The sequence below is a fragment of the Ranitomeya variabilis genome, chromosome 5 (assembly GCF_051348905.1).
Source record: "Ranitomeya variabilis isolate aRanVar5 chromosome 5, aRanVar5.hap1, whole genome shotgun sequence".
NCBI classification, from domain to species: domain Eukaryota; kingdom Metazoa; phylum Chordata; class Amphibia; order Anura; family Dendrobatidae; genus Ranitomeya; species Ranitomeya variabilis.
Window position 1 is genome coordinate 342,594,839 of NC_135236.1, and position 21,116 is coordinate 342,615,954.

The following is a 21,116-nucleotide window of genomic DNA, read 5'->3' on the forward strand; positions in this document are numbered from 1 at the left end:
ACAACTCCAGGTTGATCTGTCATTGGCTACAGCAGAACAAGGTGAAGGTTCTGGAGTCGCCATCTCAGTCTCCTGTTCTCAATATCATTGAGCCACTCTGGTGAGATCTCAAGCACGTAGTTCATGCTAGACAGCCCAGGAATTTATAGGAACTGGAGGGTTTTTGCCAAGAAGAGCTTTACTATCTGAGAAAATAAAGATCCTCATCCACAACTACCACAAAAGACTTCAAGCTGTCATTGATGTTACAGGGGGCAATGCATGGTATTAAGACATGGGGTATGTAAACCTTTGATCAGAGTCATTTGGATGTTTTTGGTTGTCATTATGATTTAAAAGAGAAAACACAGTAGTTTAACAATAAATGGCTTCACCCAACCACTAACCATGAGTGGATAAAAAGTTTTGGTGTTATTATCCATATTCTCTGAAAAAAGGCCAAGAAAACAAAAAATCTGCAGGGGTATGTAAACGTTTGAGCACAACTGTATATACTTTATACACTGCTCAAAAAAATAAAGGGAACACTTACACAATCTAATGTAACTCCAAGTCAATCACAGTTCTGTGAAATCAACCCGTCCAGTTATGGAGCAACACCAATTGTAAATCAATTTCTTCTGCTGTTGTGCAAATTGAGCAGGCAACAGGTAGACATGATGGGCAATTAGCAAGACAACCCCTATAAAGGAGTGGTTCTGCAGGTGGTGAGCACAGATCCTTTCTCTGTTCTCATCCTTTTTGGCTGTTGTTTTGGTCACATTTGCATTTTGTCATTCCTTTAATCCATAGAAGTACAGTAGCAACCCACAGAGGTTTCTCAGGTAGTTCAGCTCATCCAGGATGACACACTAATGCGACCTGTGGCAAGGAGGGCAACTGTGTCTGTCAGCACAGTGTCCAGAGCATGGAGCAGATACCAGGAGACAGGCCGGTACACCAGGAGATGATGAGGGGGACATAGGAGGGCTCCTTTGTGCAAGGAGGAACAGCAGGAGCAATTCCAGAACCCTGCAAGCTTACCTCCAACAGGCCACTAACATCCATGTGTCTACTCACACTTTCAGAAACAGACTCCATGAGGTTGGTATGAGGGACCGATGACCACAAGTGGGTGTTGGGTGTTGTGCTTACAGCCCAATACCGTGCAGGGCGATTGGCATTTACCAGGGAACACCAGGTTTGGCAGATTTGATATTGGCTCCCCCCTCTGTTTTTCATGGATGAGAGCAGGTTCACGTTGAGCAGACTCTGTGACAGAGTCTGGAGAAGCTGTGGAGAACATTCTGCTGCCTGCAACAACCTTCAGCATGACTGGTTTGGCAGTGGGTCAGTAATGATGACGAGGGATGGGGGGCATTTCTTTGAAGGGCCATACAGCCCTCCATGTGCTAGCCAGGGGTACCCTGACTGCCATTAGGTACCGGGATGAGACCCTCAGACCCATTGTGAGACCATTTGTAGGTTTAGTGGGCCCTGAATTACTTCCTATTCATGAAAGTGCTAAGTCTTGTGTGGCTGAAGTGTTAGCTGTTCCTGCATGATGAAGGCATTGATTCTAGGACTGGCCTGCCCGTTCTGTCGACTTAATTCCAATCAAGCACATTTGGGGCATTGTTTGGTCCAATCCACCAAAGCCAATGTGGCACCACAGACTGTCCAGGAGTTGACTGTTGCTTTAATCCATGCCTTAGAGGAGATCCCTCAGGAGAACATTCGCTGCCTCATCAGGACCATGCCAAGGCATTGTAAGGAGGTCATACAGGCCACACACACTACTGAGCATCATTTCCTTGTCTTGAGGCATTTCCACTGAAGTTGGATCAGCCTGATTTTCCACTTTAATTTTGATTATTATTCCAAATTCAGATCTCCATGGGATATTAATTTTGATTTACATTGAACATTTTTTATGTTTTATTATTCTCAACACATTCAGCTATGTAATAAATAAAGATTTACAACTGGAATATTTAATTCAGTGATATCTAGGATGTGGTATTTTAGTGTTCCCTTTATTTTTTGAGCAGTGCTATTTGTGTGTATGTATATAATGTATACTGCAGACTGCAACAGTTGAGTTGTTTGTACAAATTACCTTTTAATTTGCAATTTGTCTTCCTATTTCCTTTTTATTTGCAGATACATGCTTGGCCTTTCAGCTGTTCCAGCTGTACTCCAGTTCCTTGGCTTTCTATTTCTCCCAGAAAGTCCACGTTGGCTCATTCAAAAAGGCCAGACGCAAAAGGCGAGAAGAGTTTTATCTCAAATCCGTGGCGTTCAAACAATTGACGAAGAATATGACAGTATAAAAAATAGCATTGATGAAGAAGAGAAGGAAGTGGGTGCAGGTAGCTTCTCTTTTATTCTTTTTAATCCTCTTTATCCAACATGACAATTTAGCATATATTTCATTCAGAATGCACATGCAGAACTATGTGTCTGTTGTTTTAAGGACAATACACAATAGATTGCACATAATGATGCTGTGCATTTTTCGGCTTATACTTTGTCTCAAACGGCTTTCACAATATATCTGCATTATACTCTACCTAGGATTAAGGTTTTAAGAGCTGGAAAGAATATGAAAATGCTGAAAATTTGACCTATAGAAATTCAAGTGTCAAGGCTTTTTTTTATCTCTAATAAAGAACATGCCTCACTGCTAGAAAAGGTCAATCTGCCAATTAGTCAGTAGTGGGAAAAAGTTTTGGTTGAATGCCAATAAAATTAGCTTTACCTCTTCTAGAAAGGTACAACGCCATTTCCCAAACTACACAAAATCCTAGAAGCTCCACATGTGTGGGAAAACTGCATTCTGACATGGGTGATCAAAAAGGGAACTCAAGTCCCCAATTGAGTTTTCCAACACATACAATCCATGTCGGTAGAGTCCATTTTGCTGTATAAAAATGCATCAGGAACAAAACTGTTGCCTTGAGCAATGAACTGGTAGCCCAAATAAAAAATTCCAAATCATAGTATTACACATAATACAGTGGCAACAAATATTATATTCTCTTGGGAGTTGCAAGGCCGAATTCAGACGTCTATGAATGGACAGTGATTTTCATTTTCAGACTTACCACGGTTTTCCTGACCCAAACTCAACAGCCTCAAGGGTGTATATTTATAGGGACCTGAATTTGCTGTTCATACTCAGACTATGCTATGTGGATGTCTGAATTTGGCCTATTGGAGTATTATAAATGGTATTTCTTTTATGCGGCTATATGCCCACAATTTGTCTATATGTTTAATAGAGTAATGGCAGCTGTGATCTATCCTTCTCTAAATGTCTACATCCAGGGGTGGGATTCAAATTTTTAACAACAGGTCCTCTAAGTCGCGGCGGCCGGAATTTTGGCCACGCCCATTTTCAATAACCCCGCCCATACTAATAAGCCACGCCCAGTGGCACGATTCATATTTTTGGATGCAGTTTGTCTCCCTTAATGACAAGAATACGTTGTGACATACGGTATTAAAGTCATGGACCATACTGTATAACGGCCACACGATGCTCCATACTGTATAATGGCCACACATGATGCTCCAAACCGTATAATGGCCACACACAGTTCTCCATACTGTATAATGACCCCCCCCCCTGTATGCATGGCTCATACTCCCCCCCCCCCCCCCCCCCCGTATGCATGGCTCATACTCCCCCCCCCCCATATGCATGGCTCATACTCCCACTCCCCCCCGTATGCATGGCTCATATTCACTCCCCCCTGTATGCATGGCTCATATTCCACCTCCCCCCTGTATGCATGGCTCATCTCTCCACCCCCCCACCCCCCGTATGCATGGCTCAACTCTCCACCCCCCCCCTGTATGCATGGCTCATAATTCCCCCCCCCCCCCGTATGTATGGCTGATGGCTCATATTCCCGTATGCATGGCTCATAATTTCCCCCCCCCCTGTATGCATGGCTAATGGCTCATAATTCCCCCCCCCCTGTATGCATGGCTGATGGCTCATAATTCCCCCCCCTGTATGCATGGCTGATGGCTCATATCCCCCCCCCCCCCATATGCATGGCTGATGGCTCATACTCCCCGGTATGCATGGCTCATCTCTCCACCCCCTCCCCCGCTCCTTCTCCCATCTTGCATGGCTCGGGCGGCTTACCTTCCTCCTTCATCCCTCCGCCCCCCATACTCACCTGTCAGCTGTCCCACACACCGCGCGGCTGCGCGGACATCCTCCCTCTGGCTCTGTCCCGCCGCAGCGCCTTCTTCTGAGTGAGCGGTCATGTGGTACGGCTGATTAAGGTCATGAATATGCGCATATTCATGACCTTTAATGAGCGGTACCACATGACCGCTCACTCTGGACGCGCTACAGACGCTGAGACCAGGCATCGCTGGAGCAGGGTGAGTATCGTCTTCAAGGAGGGAGGGTGGGACTCGGAGGCGGGCGGGGGCGGTCGGTCGCGATTGTGACCTGGGACTAAAAAAAAACAAAAAACCTTGCTCAGGTGCCGCCCCCCCCCCCGCAATGTCGCCGCCCTAGGCACGTGCCCTCGCGTGCCTAGTGGCAAATACGGCCCTGTGTGTGATCCCGGCCTTAAGGGCACAAAAATTGAGTTTGAAAATTGCTAAATTTGACAAAACCTTGTAAGTTATGCAGTGTCCAGTTGTAGAACTACAACTCCAAGCATGCCCTGGCAGATTCATGCTGGGGACTATAACGTCCGGAGAGGTATGTTTGGGTAATTACTGCACCAGTCCTTCACATAATTCATAGGAAATATTGCAAATCCCTAAAGGTACCGTCACACTGGGCGAGGTTGCAGCGATATCGCCAGCGATCCGTGACGTTGCAGCGTCCTGCATAGCGATATCGCTATGTTTGGCACGCAGCAGCGATCTGGATCCTGCTGGGATATCGCTGGTTGCAGGGAGAGTGGACGAACTTTCTTTCGTCGCAACTCTACCGCTGACATCGCTGGATCGCCGTGTGTGACGCCGATCCAGCGATGTCTTCACTGGTATCCATGGTAAACATCGGGTTACTAAGTGCAGGGCCGCGCTTAGTAACCCGATATTTACCATGGATACCATGGTAAAAGTAAAAAAAAAACACTACATACTCACCGTCTGTTGTCCGTCACGTCCCCTGGAGCTTGCCGTACTGACTGTCTCAGCGCCGTCCGGCCGTAAAGCAGAGCCCAGCGGTGAACCTGCAGTAACAGCGGTTCACCGCTGGGAACCGCTGTTACGGCCGGCCGGCGCTGAGACACAGTCAGTGCGGCAAGCGCCGAGGGACATGAAGGACGACAGAAGGTGCGTATGTAGTGTTTTTTTTTTTTTTTTACATGGGGACTTCGGCATCGCTGAAGACAGTTTCAGCGATGCCGAAGTCGCTTGGTCGCTGGAGAGAGCTGTCTGTGTGACAGCTCCCCAGTGACCACACAGCAACTTACCACCGATCACGCCGCTGGTCGCGATCGCTGGTAAGTTGCTCAGTGTAACGACACCTTAAGTGACAAGTACACAGCGGCGCACTCACCCTTAAATCCAGCCTTATTCCTGGCAGCCTGAAATACAGAAGTCAGCAGTGAATCCCAGGCGCCGGTCACATGACCCTGGAGGACCCCAGATGATGGGCTCACTCACCATAGCGCAGCGCCGGGCCGCCTCATACACGGCTCCTGCTGGGAGTGGGACTCATAACAAAGCCGCGCTCAGGCCGGAACCGCAGCTGCTGCACAGCACGGGGCGTCTCACTGTTACCATGGCAGCCGATAGCTCCCAGTCTCCTCCCACCATGCCACTGCGTTTACTAGTTATCTCGGCCACTCACATTAACCGCCACGCTACCCGTGCCCTGCAGTAGAGGCGCTTCCGGTGTGAGCGAACTGCATTATGGGGATTGTAGTTTACACCCTCCCGGGGTGAACAATCCCCACCAGCAGCACAGCAACCCGTCCGGGGGCGGTCCGGAGGCGGTCCGGGGGCGTGGTAACCATTTTCAATTACCGGAACGCTGGCAGATAGAAATTTTAGTAAACGGCTGCCCCGTACCAGGTCGTACCGGCTGAATCCCACCACTGGACAGCTTACATAAACATGCAAATAAAACTTAAATGTGAAATGTGAATTAGGAGTTTGGGAAATCCAGGTTAATAAACATCTTTTCATCAAGAAAACTTATGGTTCTCAGCACAAGGAAGAAAAGTTACCGTACATTTCCAAACATTTTCTTGTTTACGTCTTTTGTATCGGTTTTCCAATTCCATCTGTTATAAGAAATGTGTAAATGTTATAGCAATGGGAGATTTCCTTACCAGTTCTGGTGAAAAGTACTAGCCGTCATAAGCTTATTATGAGTGTATGTGTAGTAGTGTCAGTGCTGCTTTACCTATAGGAGGTTATCCTAATGGATCCGTCTGTTTATTAAGGGTTCTAACACATATCTGTGAACAAATTTTGAAGCGTTTTGCAGAAAACTGCAACAATAAATTAAGCCTTCCATTGAACAAAATGATATGCAGGAACTTGATGCAGCAGCCACATCGGTAGCCTGTAGCTGCCATACCAGAGCCATGTGAACCTTTGATTGCCAGCAGTCCTGGTGCCTCTCCTGGTCAGTATGCATGGTACCTGGTACCATGCATGTGTCACAACGCAATGATGACCTCTTGCTGGACCAACTAGTCAGAAGACTTGATGGGCTTTGGTCTAGTGGCCGTAGAATATAGACTTGGCTGCTGGACTAGGGTCCTGTGAATCATTTTACTTATCTCAAGTTAATGGATGTAATTCTATCATGCTTTTGTTTCAAAAGGAATGGGAACATATTTATAGAACTACTTCTTAGGAAAACTATTTCACAGCCTTTGTTAGACTTTTAAAAAGTAATTAGTAGGTAAGCTTACTGAACATTTAGTTTCCGCTATGTTAATTCACTGACTTTCACTTGCTATTGCATTTTCTTCTATAAAGTAAGCACTCCAAAACAGTAAAACCTGTCAAGTCCAGAAAGATGTTAAACAGACATGTTAACAGGTCTCTATGACTTAACACCCTAGAGTTCCTTTGGATTTAAAAGGGTTTTCACATTAACAAAGTACATTTTAATCAATGGATCTTGGAATAAAAATAAGCTCTACAATTGGATGTAATTTAAAAAAAATAATGTTCTTGTGCTGAGAAAATCTTATAAATGTGATACAGAGTAAGTGATTATAGTGACAGCTTGCAGCTGTGGTATCATCAGACCATGTTCCTGCACGGTCTGTGCTAATTAGAAACTGCTATCGCCAGCCTTTCAGGTAGCCTTTGGTATGAAAATGGTTGAAGGAAAAAGCCAAGTAATTATTAGTAACTAGATGGTGGCCCAATTCTAACGCATCGGGTATTCTAGAATATGCATACACGTAGTATCACATTGCCCAGTCACGTAGTATTTTGTCCAGTCACGTAGTATAATGCTCCATGCAGTTATGGCTCCATAGATGCCCCATATAATGCTCCATGCAGTTATGGCCCCATAGATGCTCCATATAATGCTCCATGCAGTTATGGCCCCATAGATGCTCCATATAATGCTCCATGCAGTTATGGCCCCATAGATGCTCCATATAATGCTCCATGCAGTTATGGCCCCATAGATGCTCCATATAATGCTCCATGCAGTTCTTTATGGCCCCATAGATACCCCATATAATGCTCCATGCAGTTATGTCCCCATAGATGCTCCATATAATGCTCCATTCAGTTATGGCCCCATAGATGCTCCATATAATGCTCCATGCAGTTATGGCCTCATAGATGCCCCATATAATGCTCCATGCAGTTATGGCCCCATAGATGCCCCATATAATGCTCCATGCAGTTATGGCCCCATAGATGCCCCATATAATGCTCCATGCAGTTCTTTATGGCCCCATATATTCCCCATATAAGGCTCCATACAGTTCTTTATGGCCCTATAGACGCTCCATACAGAATTGTGCCACATGTAGTGCTGCTGCTGCAATAAAAAAAAAAAAAAATCACATACTCACCTCTCGTCGCTGCCTGCTGCTCCTCAGCGTCCCGTCTCTCCGCACTGACTGTTCAGGCAGAGGGCGGCGCGCACACTAATACATCATCGCGCCCTCTGACCTGCACAGTCACTGCAAGAGGACGGGAAGACGGAGCGGCGCCCGGCGGATGGAATGTGGACAGGTGAATATGAAAAACTCACCTGCTCCTGGCGCTCCTGACACTGTCCCTGCCTGTCCCATGGTACCACAGCTTCTTCACGCCTGCGCGAGAAGGACCTGCCATGAGGCAACGGTCACATGACCGTGACGTCATGCCAGGTCCTTCTCGCGCAGGGCCTGTGATGACGTCACGGTCACATGACGGTGACGTCATGGCAGGTCCTTCTCGCGCAGGGCCTGTGATGACGTCGCGGTCACATGACTGTGACGTCATGGCCGGTCCTTCGCGCATACCATCCTTGCCACCGTAAAGTGAGTATATAATGATTTTTTATTTTTTTATTATTTTTAACATTAGATCTTTTTACTATTGATGCTGCATAACGCGGTCCATTACCGCTGGCAATTAACCCTGTGTGAGCGGTGACTGCAGGGAGTATGGAGCGGGCGCCGGGCACTGACTGCAGGGGAGTAGGGAGGGACTAATCGGACTGTGGCCTCCGCTGATTGGTCGCGGCAGCCATGACAGGCAGCTGGCGAGACCAATCAGCGACTTGGATTCCATGACAGACAGAGGCCGCGACCAATGAATATCCGTGACAGACAGACAGAAAGACGGAAGTGACCCTTAGACAATTATATAGTAGATGGGTTAGGTTTCCTTGTGTGTAACCATATTAAGGGTTCATGATTGCTGAAATGGGTTGTTGTTGTAGGAATTTGTTCTCCTTGCCAAATTTGCAGTCGGCAATTGATTTTTTTTAGCAGCTCTATTGCAAGGGAATACGCTGTACTTCAGTTCTTATTTTACATCTATGATTTTTCCATTGAACCCACTGGAGAAAAACTGCAACAAATGAGCAATAAAAATAGATAAGCTGTATGTAGGTCTATAAACTGCAACACTGTCTACGAAATGTCCGATTTCTGGGCTTCCTGTGCTAACAGGATTATGTCTACTACAATGGCAGATCTAGCTGCAGCCAAACCACACAAGTTACCATTCTGTTCTCTGAGATGCCGACACGAGGCATCTCCAATAAAATACACTTCAGGTTGCTATAGAGACATGATTTGTTTGGTTAGGACCCTAGATTTCTATGTAGCTCATCACAGGGTATTTCACACCTTTCTCTTCAACAAAACTACAAGATGGCATGGCAAATGTGCAGCAAAACCTTTTTTTTTTTTATCTCTAGGTGTCATTTTAATTCCAGTAGCAAAATGATTTAAAACTGATAATAAACTACACTCTCATTAAAAATAACACCTTTTACATTTAGAAAATATAATCCGACAAAAGGAATAGCCATAAGATAAATAACCGCAAATCCTTTAAGGCTATGTGCGCACGTTGAGTATTTGCTTGCAGAAATTTCGGCAGGGTTTCTGCATTTCTTAACAGGAAAAACGCTGCAGCAAAAATGCGTGTTTTTGTATTCATTTTTTTGCATGTGTTTTGTACAGCAATGAAGACTTTTTTGAGCTAAATAAAGATATTTGCAAAAAAAAGTGATGTAATTTCTTGGTTCAACACCACCCTTTTCATGCTGATGCAGTGGCATCACGGTAATGGAATTATTGGCTTGGTGTCAGCAGCTGTCATTGACACCAAGTCCTAGGCTTAGTAATGAAAAGGTGTCAGCCCGACACCCTCATTACTAAGCTAAGAAAACACAAATATACACACACCTACACAGACATTGTCATCAGCCTATGTATTGCTACATGGCACAGTTCTGATGCTCACTTGTTTTTGGTGGCTCAAAGGGGCCAACATGTCTCTATCATAGCCAGCATTAAAACTTGGAGCAGTTTGAGCTACAGTTGCTGTGTCACTCATGCAGGTGGTGCATGTGGTTCGTGGGCCCACTGCGCCATGGGGTCAGGTTTACCTAGGAAGGGTGTGGATAAGCTACCTGGTGTTCACTGGAGCTCCTGGTGGTGGAGTCAGGCTTGAGCTGCAGGTAACTACCAGGTACCACTCCTAGGGAGTCCCTTGTACTGCAGCTGCTGACCCCATGTGTCCCGCACGTAGATACGGAGACTGACTTCGGCTCCATTCAGACTAATACACTGGTTGGTCGGATACTGACATGGAGTCAGACAGGACTGCATTCGGAGACTGGTTTTAGCAGTCTTGATATATGAAGTACACATTCAGACACTGGCAGCACAAGGACCATGGGGGCAGGTTCAGGAACTGGCCACACATGGACCAGGGGACTAGGTCTAGGCAAAGGTCATGCATAGACCAGGTGATGAGATCCAAGCACTGGCTACACACAGACCAGAGGATAACGTTCAAGCACTGGCCAATCACTGGCCAGGGGACGAGGTTCAGGTACTCTCGAAACACGATCTCGGGGTTCGGGTTCAGGACCTAGCCACGCAAGGACCAGGGAACCGAATGACTCACTAGTAGCACACTTCATTCACTAATGACTCAATGTTGCTTAGACACTTCCCTATTGAGGAGGGTGCCTTTTATACCAGATGCCTCCCAGCTGGGAGAATTATACCATGTGCGATTGCTACCCCATGAAGGGCAGGGGAGTGCGCTCTAGGCATGTTGTCAGGACAGACACAGGAAGCAGGGAACACTCAGGGGAAAGTCATTTGGCCGGGGCTGTGACTATGCTAGTGTACTTGCATGGAGAAGGAAGGGGAACCATGCAGGGGTGTTGGCATTAGCGTTACATGCTGTAGCTATGGGACTGAGCCAGATAGGAATGGAGAGTAAAATCTAATTTATCAGGGCACTTTGGGTGAACTTTACCTGAGGCAAGTTCACTGGAAGTCCTTACTTGGGACTGTTTTGTTCGGTTTAAACCACTTTGCACCTGGAACACTTCACAATATGCTCTATCCCAGTCGACTAGCCATTACAGTTTGACCCTTGTCATTGTCACACAGATCCTTTTGCCTGCAAATTTTTCCTGCTCATCAACTTATAAGAACTGACTTTTTATGTATGGCCACCCTTTGATATGTGCCATTGTCAAGAGATTATCGGTGTTATACTCTTGACCTACCGGTGGTTAAGGCTGGTATTTCCTAACAGATTTAAAAAGAAAACGTAAGGTAGGTAAGGGAAAAAACAGGAAAACTGGTAGAACCACCTATAGGTGACTGATGAATCCGAAAAAGAGCCAGAACCCCCTATTATAAATATATAGTTGGGTGTACAGATAGGCTTTCATTTCTAAACTTTGCATGTATGGAGGGGATGGTGTGAAGAGAAATGTAGATTATTTATGATGATTAGGAATATTTTTTTATTGGTAAGGAACGGAAGGGGTACCATGATCATCCAACCAACAACTAAAATCATGAACTTTTGAGTACAAAGGTGAGGAGCACATTTGGAATGAGTGATTAGGCAGCAACTATCTGATGCGTGTGGTCAGAGTATGATTCCAGATTGAAATCATCATGTCTGCAGAGGAATTTAATATTTTATCTGTCCTTATTTTACCTTTTTGATTTAGAGCTCATTTTTAAATTACACTGGAATGAATGATGTATCATGCTCCTAATTTATGATGTGTTCTTTCAGCAAATGTTTGTGATATGGACACAACACGTCATACAGTTCCAGTGACACTGCTCAGACATTTCTAACCAATAAAACCACTGGTTTTATGAATGGAAACCAAATTCTGGCAAGCAAAATAAACTATTGTTTTCATACATGAATAAAAGCTAATTGTTTCCTATGAAATAACATCTTTCGTGTAGTTAGGGAAGTTGCTAGTTTGCTATTAGGGGATTTGTACTATACAATTGAATCAATCAGTAATCTCCGATTATTTCAGCATGCACTTCCAATTATGCAGCATTAGTGTTTTCTAGCATTTTTCAAATTCTATAGAGAAATTTGTGGTGAAAATGCCAAAAAAATGCCATACCCAAAGGATGCTGCTTTATGAGAAAAACACTGTTGCACAAAATGTAACAAATATGACAAAAAATAAAATTCTGTTTCCATAGATTTTACATTTCTTGACTTCGACGTAACATCAGGGCTTATCACTTTTAAAATTAAAATTCATGCTATTAAAAATGCATCGAATCATTATGTGCAAGTTCAGCCATAAGGTTTTTCTACAAGCACAATGATGAGGGATTCTAAAAACCTGTCGCCTTGAAAGTGCTGTGCTAGCAGGATATTCTAAAGCAGGAAAAACTGAGGGTATTGATCTACAGTTGTGAGGGGCCTACATGACATAAAATACCCAGAAATGACACTATTTTAAAAACTGTTCCCCTCAAACTTATCGAAACCACATTCAAAAAGTGTATTCACAGTGTGCTTCACAGGAGTTAAAGCAATGTGAAAGGGAAAAAAAGTAAAGTTTTAATTTTTCCCACAAAAATGTTACTTAAGCTACAATTTTTTTTATTTCACAAGGGGAACAGAATATGCACCATAACATTTGTTGATCAATTTCTCCTGAGTACACAGATACCTGATATGTGGTGGAAAACTACTGTTTAGGTGCACAGCAGGGCTCAGAATGGAAGGAGTACCATTTCACTTTTGGAATGCAAAATTGGCTGGAATCAAGAGCTGACCCCATGTCACGTTTGCAGAGCCTCTGATGTGCCTAAACAGTGGAACTACCTCCCTTCCACAGGTGACCCCATTTTGAAAACTAGACCCGTTAAGGATTTTATCTAGATGTGTGAGCTCCCAGGTGTTCCACAGAATTTTATAATGTTGAGCCATGAAATAAAAAAATTACATTATTCCCACAAAAATGTTTTTAGCCTCCCAATTTTTCATTTTCACATGGATAACAGAAGAACTATCATTTGTTGTGCAATTTCTTCTGAGGATATGAATACCCAATATGTGTGGGAAAAATACTGTTTGGGAACATGGCAGGGCTCAGAAGGGAAGGAGCGCCATTTTGGCTGGAATAGGTTGCAGTCACCGTGACCCATTTGAAGAGCCCCTGACATGTCAAACCAGAAACCCCCAGAAGTAACCCCATTTTGTACACTGCACCTCTCAGGGAACTCATCTAGGGGAGTAGTGAGTATTTTTAGCCCTCATGCGATTTACAGACTTGTATAAGATTGGGCTGAGTAAATGAAATATTACCACTTTTTCCACTAAAATGTTGCTTTGACCCCAAGTTTGTAATTTTTAAAAGGGGTAATAGGAGGAAATGAACAGTACAATTTATTATGCAATTTCTCTTCAGTGCACCAATACCCCATTAGTGGTCAAAAAGTACTTTTGAGGAGCAGTGCAAAACTCAGAAGAGAAGGCGTGCCATATTACAGTGTAGATTTTGCTACTATGGTTTGCCGATGTCATGTCACATTAGTAGAGCCCCCGAGGTGCCAGGACAGCAGAACCCCCCCCTTACAAACTACATCTCTCAATTAATTCATCTAGCAGTGCAGTGATCGTATTGGCGCCACATGTGTGTCACAGAATTTTAGATGATTGAGCACAGAAGAAAAAAAGTTTTAGCCCCAGATTTTACATTTTCACAAGGTGAAATAGGTCAACACAATTTATGCTGGACGTGGCCGTACCCCATATGTGTCTGTACAGTACTACTTACCACATGCGAGACTTTGGAGGTACGGCGCGCTTTTTGACTCTTGGAGAACAAATTATCTTAGAATACTTTGCGGACTCCATATACAGACCTCAAGTGCCAGAAGAGCAGAACTCTTCCTCAAGTGACCCAGTTTTGGAATTTACACCCCACTGGGAATTTATCTACAGGTTTAGTGACAATTTTGACTCTATGGGTGTTTTCCAGAACAAAAAGCTGCAATGGATATTGCCAAGTGAAACTTGTGCCTGTACATTGTGCCCAGCTCATGATTCTATAGCCATGTACCCTATAAATTAGGTGGGCTCTCATTGCTACAGAAATGCCAAACATGTGGACTCTAAATGTGGTTTAGGCACACTGTGGGGTTTAGAAAGGAGGGGAGCTTTTGGATTTGGGAGTGCAGCATTTGCTGAACTACTTTTGCAGTTTCGAGAAGCCATATTGCTTTTCACTAGCCTTTGTGCTACCAGTAACATGGAAGCCCAGTATATTTCAGACAAGAGATGACTGACCTGAGTGAGGACTTGCTTTTTTCGATAACATTTGGGATCATATTTACCCGGCACTTTACGCTGATCACTTACTTTGTGGTTTCCATCTAAATCTTCGAATGTCATGGTTCAGATGAAACCCCCCTAGGCATCCATTCACTATAATGCGGCAGCAGAGTTACTCTGGAACCTATCTGGCCTCTGCTGTTATGATCTGGTGACCTTGGAGCCGCATGAAACTTTCTCTGGAGTCGGTGGAACCTGTACTGACCGCAAATCCTGAACTAACACCGCAACTAGAAGTAGCCGTGGGGTGTGCCTAACATACCCTAGACACCTCGACACAGCCGGAGGACTAAATACCCCTATAGATGGAAATAGGAATGCTACCTTGCCTCAGAGCAGACCCCCAAAGAATAGGCAGCCCCCCCACGAATAATGACTGTGAGTAGGAGAAGAATAGACACACGCAGGAAGAAAACAGGATTTAGCAAAAGAGGCCACTCTAGCTAAATAGGAAAGGATAGGACAGATTGCTAGGCGGTCAGTATTAAAACCCTTCTAAAATATCCACAGCAGATAATACAAAAAGTTCCACAATCTAACTAAAGACATGGAATGTATATCTGCCACTCCAGAGAATCCAACAAGACTGAGAAAATACTGACACAATCTAAGCTGGACAAGAAAACACAAAGAATAGCACTGAATTGTGAAGCACATAGCATGTGTGCCACAGGAAAAAAAAAACAGACACTTATCTTTGCTGATTTGGCAGAAAGGCAGGAGGAACCAAGCAGAGGTCCAACACCTCCCAACAACAATTGACAACTGGCAAGGACTAATGAATCCTGCACGCCTAAATACCCCAGTCAGAACTGCAATCAGCAGATACACCTGACCAGGACTGCAACTCAGGGGCAACTGCATTACCACCTACAACCACCGGAGGGAGCCCAAAAGCAGAATTCACAACACTCTGCTCAGCTGTTTATTTCAGAAGTGCACAATACTGTGGCCGACCGCTCTTTTATACACCCCTAAAAAGATGAACACTGCCAGATTATAGGCCAGACTGTGTCCAGAGTCTCCATCTGCCTCGTTATTGTGAATTTTTCATTGGGGGTTCCGTCTGAATCACATATTTTAGAGATTTACATGAAAACCCAGATGTAAGTGCTCAGTGCAGGATAAATGTGAGCTAAGGCTAAGTTCAGATTTGCGTTCGGGGGCTTTTCGGAGGGCTGCGAACGTCCTCCGTTAAGCCCCGCATACTTCTGCATGCGTCCTGCATACCTATCTTTAACATTGGGTAGCAGGACATGTGGATGTATGCGGATGCGTTATTTTGACGCGCCCGCCGACCGCACGGGAACGCAACAAGTAGCGTTTTGTGCGGACAACGGGCACATCAAAACGATGCATCCGCATATCCTGCGTACCCAGTGTTAGATAGGTACGCAGGACGCATGCAGAAGTATGCGGAAGTAGGCAGGGCTTAACGGAGGACGAACACAGCCCTCCGAAAATCCCCCGAACGCAAATGTGAACCCGGCATTACTGCGACATTTGGGAGGCAGAATTAACAAAGAGAGCTATAACTTTATTTTCTCGGTCTCCCATGACAGCACTACGGAGAGGGGATCCGCCCTTCAGGGACAGGAAACCTACAGATAAAAGGGCGGTACCTCTCCCTCGCATCAGTTGGTTTCCTGTCCCTGACGGGGAACCTCTTTTCGGCCAATGGACCGGGACCGGACAGTCTGGTTCCGGCAGCGAGGAGGGTCCTGCCACGGCTCGTCTGGTGCCCGAAGCCGCCATCGCTGGAACCGAGGGGTTCTTCAGGGTGCGCGGGGGGAGAATCGCCGCCACTCTGAAAGAGGAAGGGGCGCTGAGACACCCGGAGCTCCTGTGCTGACAAGCGCACGCTCCGGGTGTACAAAGATGGCTGCCACTCCGGAAATGCGGCAGGACTTCCGGGTCATCGCCGCGCGCATGCGCAGTAGCTTTTTCTCCCCAGGGGATGTGACGTAGGAGCTGGAAGAATGCCGACCGCTGTGAGGTGGCGCCAGATTCAAATAGGGAGATAGTGCAACAACCATGTGTGCACTAACTCCCTGGAAACATGGAAGACAGCGACTTGCAGCAGGAACCGGAGCAGCAGCCGAGGCAGCAGCACCAGCACCATAGGAAGCAGGCAGACCCTAAGGTTACCAGGAGAAGTGGGTCCAGCAGTCATTCCACGCAGCGCAGCAGATCTGCTGCAGTGATCAGCTCTCCTCCTCAAGAGTTTCCTCTACCAGACCCGGGCCCTCCTCCACAACCGGTACCTACATTCACGTCCGAATGGTGAGTGATCTCCGAGAAAGTTCGTATTTTGTAATGGGGTTCCTTCTTCTCCCTTAATAGGGAAAGAAGAGGTTGGAGAAAAAGAAAAATAAATCCTGCCCCACCTGTGACAAAGCTTTGCCGGTAGCCTGGAACAAAAAGCTTTGTAAATCATGTATTCAACGGTTATTATGTGAAGAGACCCCCGATTTTGCATCTGATCTAAAAACGATAATCAGATCTGAGGTTCAGAATGCACTTATATCTTTCAAAAAAGTGACAGATAAGAAAAGAGACAGAATATTCCCACTCTGACCAGTCTTCATCTGAGGACACAGATTCTAACAAATCTGATTCCTCCTTATCTTCCTCCGATGAAGATTCGGGCCATCACTGTTTCCCACTAGAGGAGGTGGATACTCTAGTAAAAGCAGTTAGAGCTACTATGGGGGTAGAGGATCCCCGTCCCGATAGAACGGCTCAAGACATAATGTTTGGTGGTCTAGGGCAAAAAAAGCGGAGAACATTTCCCCTAAATTGCAATGTCCAAACACTGATTAAAAAAGAGTGGGAGAAACCTGATAGGAGAAATTCCTCAGTACCCTCGCTTAAAGAAGGTATCCTTTCGAAGACGAGGCATCCACTTCCTGGGACAAGGCACCTAAATTGGATGTCGCGGTAGCCAAGGCTTTGAAAAAATTTGCGCTCCCGTTTGGGGATATGGGTACCCTTAAGGACCCTTTAGACAAAAAGCGGATACTTTTCTTAAGGGTGCGTGGGAATCGGCTGGAGGTAGCTTGAGACCTGCCGTTGCTGCGACATGCACCTCCAGATCTTTAATGGTGTGGATTGACCAATTAGAAAAACAGATTAAAGACGGGTCACCCAGGAATAAGATGCTGGATTCAATCCCTGTAATTAGAGCGGCAGCAGCGTTCCTAGCGGATTCCTCAGCGGACTCTGTGCGCTTAACATCCAAAGCCGCTGCCCTTTCCAACACAGCCAGAAGAACTTTATGGCTTAAAAGTTGGCCGGGGGATCTCCAGACGAAATTCAAATTATGTTCTATTCCATGTGAGGGAAATTTCTTGTTTGGGGAGACCTTGGATGACATCCTTTAGAAAGCTGGGGATAAAAAGAAAGGTTTTCCAAACTTGGGACCAGCTCCTTTCAGACAGTCCTCTCGGAGCCGGAGATTTTTTTGCCGAAGACCCCCCAGAGAGCAGAATAAATGGGAATAATAATAATAATCTTTATTTTTATATAGCGCTAACATATTCCGCAGCGCTTTACAATTTTGCACACATTATCATCGCTGTCCCTGATGGGGCTCACAATCTAAATTCCCTATCAGTATGTCTTTCGAATGTGGGAGGAAACCGGAGTACCCGGAGGAAACCCACGCAAACACGGAGAGAACATACAAACTCTTTGCAGATGTTGTCCTGTTGTCCTTAGAACCCAGGACTCCAGCGCTGCAAGGCTGCTGTGCTAACAACTGCGCCACCGTGAAGAGATAGGGGTTACCTTTTTGGCAACACCTCCTGTGACAAAAAACCCTCCAAATGACATTTTCCCTATCATGGGGGAAAGACTCTCTTCATTCCTTCCCGCCTGGAAGAAAATATCCAACAATACCTGGATCCTAAATCTAATTCACCACGGTCTAAAAATAGATTTTCTCTCTTTACCCCCCCAATATTATGTAGTAACAAAAACAAGGTCTTCAGCGACAGAGCAAGCCGCACTAGAAAAGGACATTATTTCCCTATTACAAAAATCTGTAATTCAAGAGATCTCCCCTCAAGAAATAGGGAAGGGATTTTACTCTCCGCTATTTCTAGTGCCAAAACCCGACGGCTCTTTTCGAACGATAATAAATCTAAAAAACCTGAACAAATACGTAAAAAATCAAAAATTCAAAATGGAAACAATAAAATCTACCATAAAAATCCTTTTTCCAGGACGTCCCCCTGACAGCACAATGGAGGACGTCCTCCTCCTCCTTGCAGGGACAGGAAACACAACACGAGAGGTTAAAAGGTCCCACTCCACCCCCTTTCCCTCAGTGTTTTTCCTGTCCCTGCATGGAGGGACACACGAGAGGAACAGCGCTATACAGTGTGAAGACTCACCAGACCGGAGGGCTCGGGGGATCGTGCGGCTAGGCCAATATCCTTCCCCCGCCGTATTAAGCCCCAGGCAAGAAACTCCCCGGTGGGGGAGTCCCTCTGCCCAGAGACCAGTCGAGCGGACGAGCTCCTGGGTTGAACCGCTTCCTCCCAGGGGGAGGCTCTCGGTTCAGGCGCCAGGAGAAGAGGCGCCGCATGGAGATATCCGGCGCCAGCAGCAGGCGCAACGGGCGTTCCACAGCGTGGAACGCGGCAGATAGGAATCATATACCGGACAGTGCTTCCGGTATCAGCACAGGTAAGGTGACGTCACATCCGGGGCGCGCCTGACGCCCTCTCCTCCTGGCATCTCAGCATGCGTTCCACTTGGTGGAACGCGGAAGTGAGCGTCCTTAAGGGCGCTGAACACAGAGCGCCGCAGCGTTTCATTCAGCGTTCCTTCTGGAGTAAGGAGCGCCAGATTTGAAGTGTGGAGAAGCGTTTGGGCTACAGGACACGAGTTGTGGTCTGTGCTAGCCAGGCGGTCGGAAAGAATGCCGGAGACTAAGGGTGAGTGCGGCAGATGCTGCTATATCCCGCATTTGGTTGCTCATATTTAAAAAAGCTTATTTTATATACGGGGCATTTCTCAACAGAGAATGCGGAGGACAGAAATGAGGAGACTGGGGTAAGTGCGCAGTGCGCATATTACTACATACGACCGCATGCAGTCTGAGCCATTCTTATTCTTATTGTAGGATAAAGAGGCCACTCAAACTCCCCTTTCTCAGGCAAAAAAGTCGGGCAAAGCGGGAGCAAAATCTAGGAGGTGCTCCATGTGCAACATGAAGCTTTCAGAAGCATACAAGAAAGCTCTCTGCAGTTCTTGTATCACTAAGGTTGTCAGGGATGAACAACCAGCAATGTTGTCGGAGATGAGGAGTCTAATCCGAGAGGAGATCCAAAATTCTTTGGCCTCTATGTCTCAACGGGATAGGAGCAGTCCAAGTCCGGCTCGTAAGAGACCAAGAAGGGATCCAGAACAGGAAGACCAGGAGGGTTCTTCAGAAGCAGAGTCGGAATACGGAGAGTTTGACCAGGAAGAAGGAGAATTGCCATTGGAACAGGAACAAGGCAGAAGGTATTACTTTCCGGTAGAAGACACAGAAGAGCTGGTTCAAGCGGTCAGAAGTACCATGCAGATAAAGGAAGATCCACGTCCAAGATCTAGACAGGATCAGATGTTTGGAGGTCTCACACATCAAGAACAAACAGTGTTCCCGGTGAGCGACCATATTCGCCGTATGATATCTCAGGAATGGAGAGATGCGGAACGTAGGTTGGTGATGTCTAGAGAATTTAAGAACCGTCTTCCATTTAATCCAGACGAGATCAAGACATGGGAAGAAATTCCTAAGGTAGATGTTCCCATAGCCAAAGTGGCAAAGAAGACTTCCATACCTTTTGAAGATTCATCTAGTCTCAAGGATGCCATGGACCGTAAGGCGGATATTCTGTTACGCCGAACCTGGGAGACTTCTGCAGCTCTGATAAAGACTAACATCGCAGCCACGTCGGTAGCAAGATCCATGTTCCTGTGGGTGGAACAATTGGAAGAACATTTAATTAATAAGACTCCAAGGGCTGATATAATTTCTTCCCTGCCTATCATAATGTCAGCCACGGCTTTCATGGCAGACACCTCAGCCGAATCTGTTAGATTTGCGGCCAGAAATAGTTCTTTGTCAAACGCAACCCGTAGGGCCATTTGGCTTAGATCTTGGTCGGGGGATAATGCATCCAAAAATAAATTGTGTGCCATTCCATTCACAGGTTCTAGGATATTTGGTCAGGCTCTAGACGACATTCTAGAATCGGCAGCTGATAGTAAAAAAGGGTTCCCCGAGGATAAACCTAGGAGATTTCAGCCCTTTCGGAGAAGACCACTTCCCCCCCTCCCCCCGCAGACAACCGGAGTATAGAGAGCAGTGGAGATCAGGCAGAGGAACATTTAGGAATTCTTACACCCAGAACAAAAGGGGAAGATCTTCCCTTTTTGGTTCAAATTATAGACCAAGAAAGCAATGACGCCATGAATAGGCGGGAGACTAAGATTCTTTTTAAGTCACTAGAGTCAGATCTCAGTCAACAGTTATGTCCTCAAAATAATCTCAGACGGTTACAGAATAGAACTGGTCTCCCACGTACCGCTGAGGGTTATAGCACCAACAGTGGTAGCTACAAATTCCCCTATGTTCTCAGACCTGCAAGATCTGTACAATTCCCAGGTCATAGTTCGAGTTCCCTTTCCAGAATTAGACACAGGTCATTATTCCTCCCTATTCTCGATTCCAAAGGCGTCGGGAGAATCCCGTACAATAATAAATTTGAAACCTCTGAATGTATACGTCAGGTACAAAAAATTCAGAATGGAATCGATCA

The 21,116-nt window shown here is 45.8% G+C and overlaps 1 protein-coding gene across 1 annotated transcript in view; it reads left to right on the forward strand.

Moving 5' to 3' along the window:
- Nucleotides 1–21,116, forward strand: part of SLC2A13 (solute carrier family 2 member 13) — a 340,922-nt gene that overhangs the window by 136,786 nt on the left and 183,020 nt on the right. Inside the window, exon 3 of the mRNA XM_077264817.1 lies at nucleotides 2,143–2,351. Within this exon, the coding sequence (XP_077120932.1) occupies nucleotides 2,143–2,351 (209 nt within the window). The remainder of the gene's footprint in view (nucleotides 1–2,142; nucleotides 2,352–21,116) is intronic.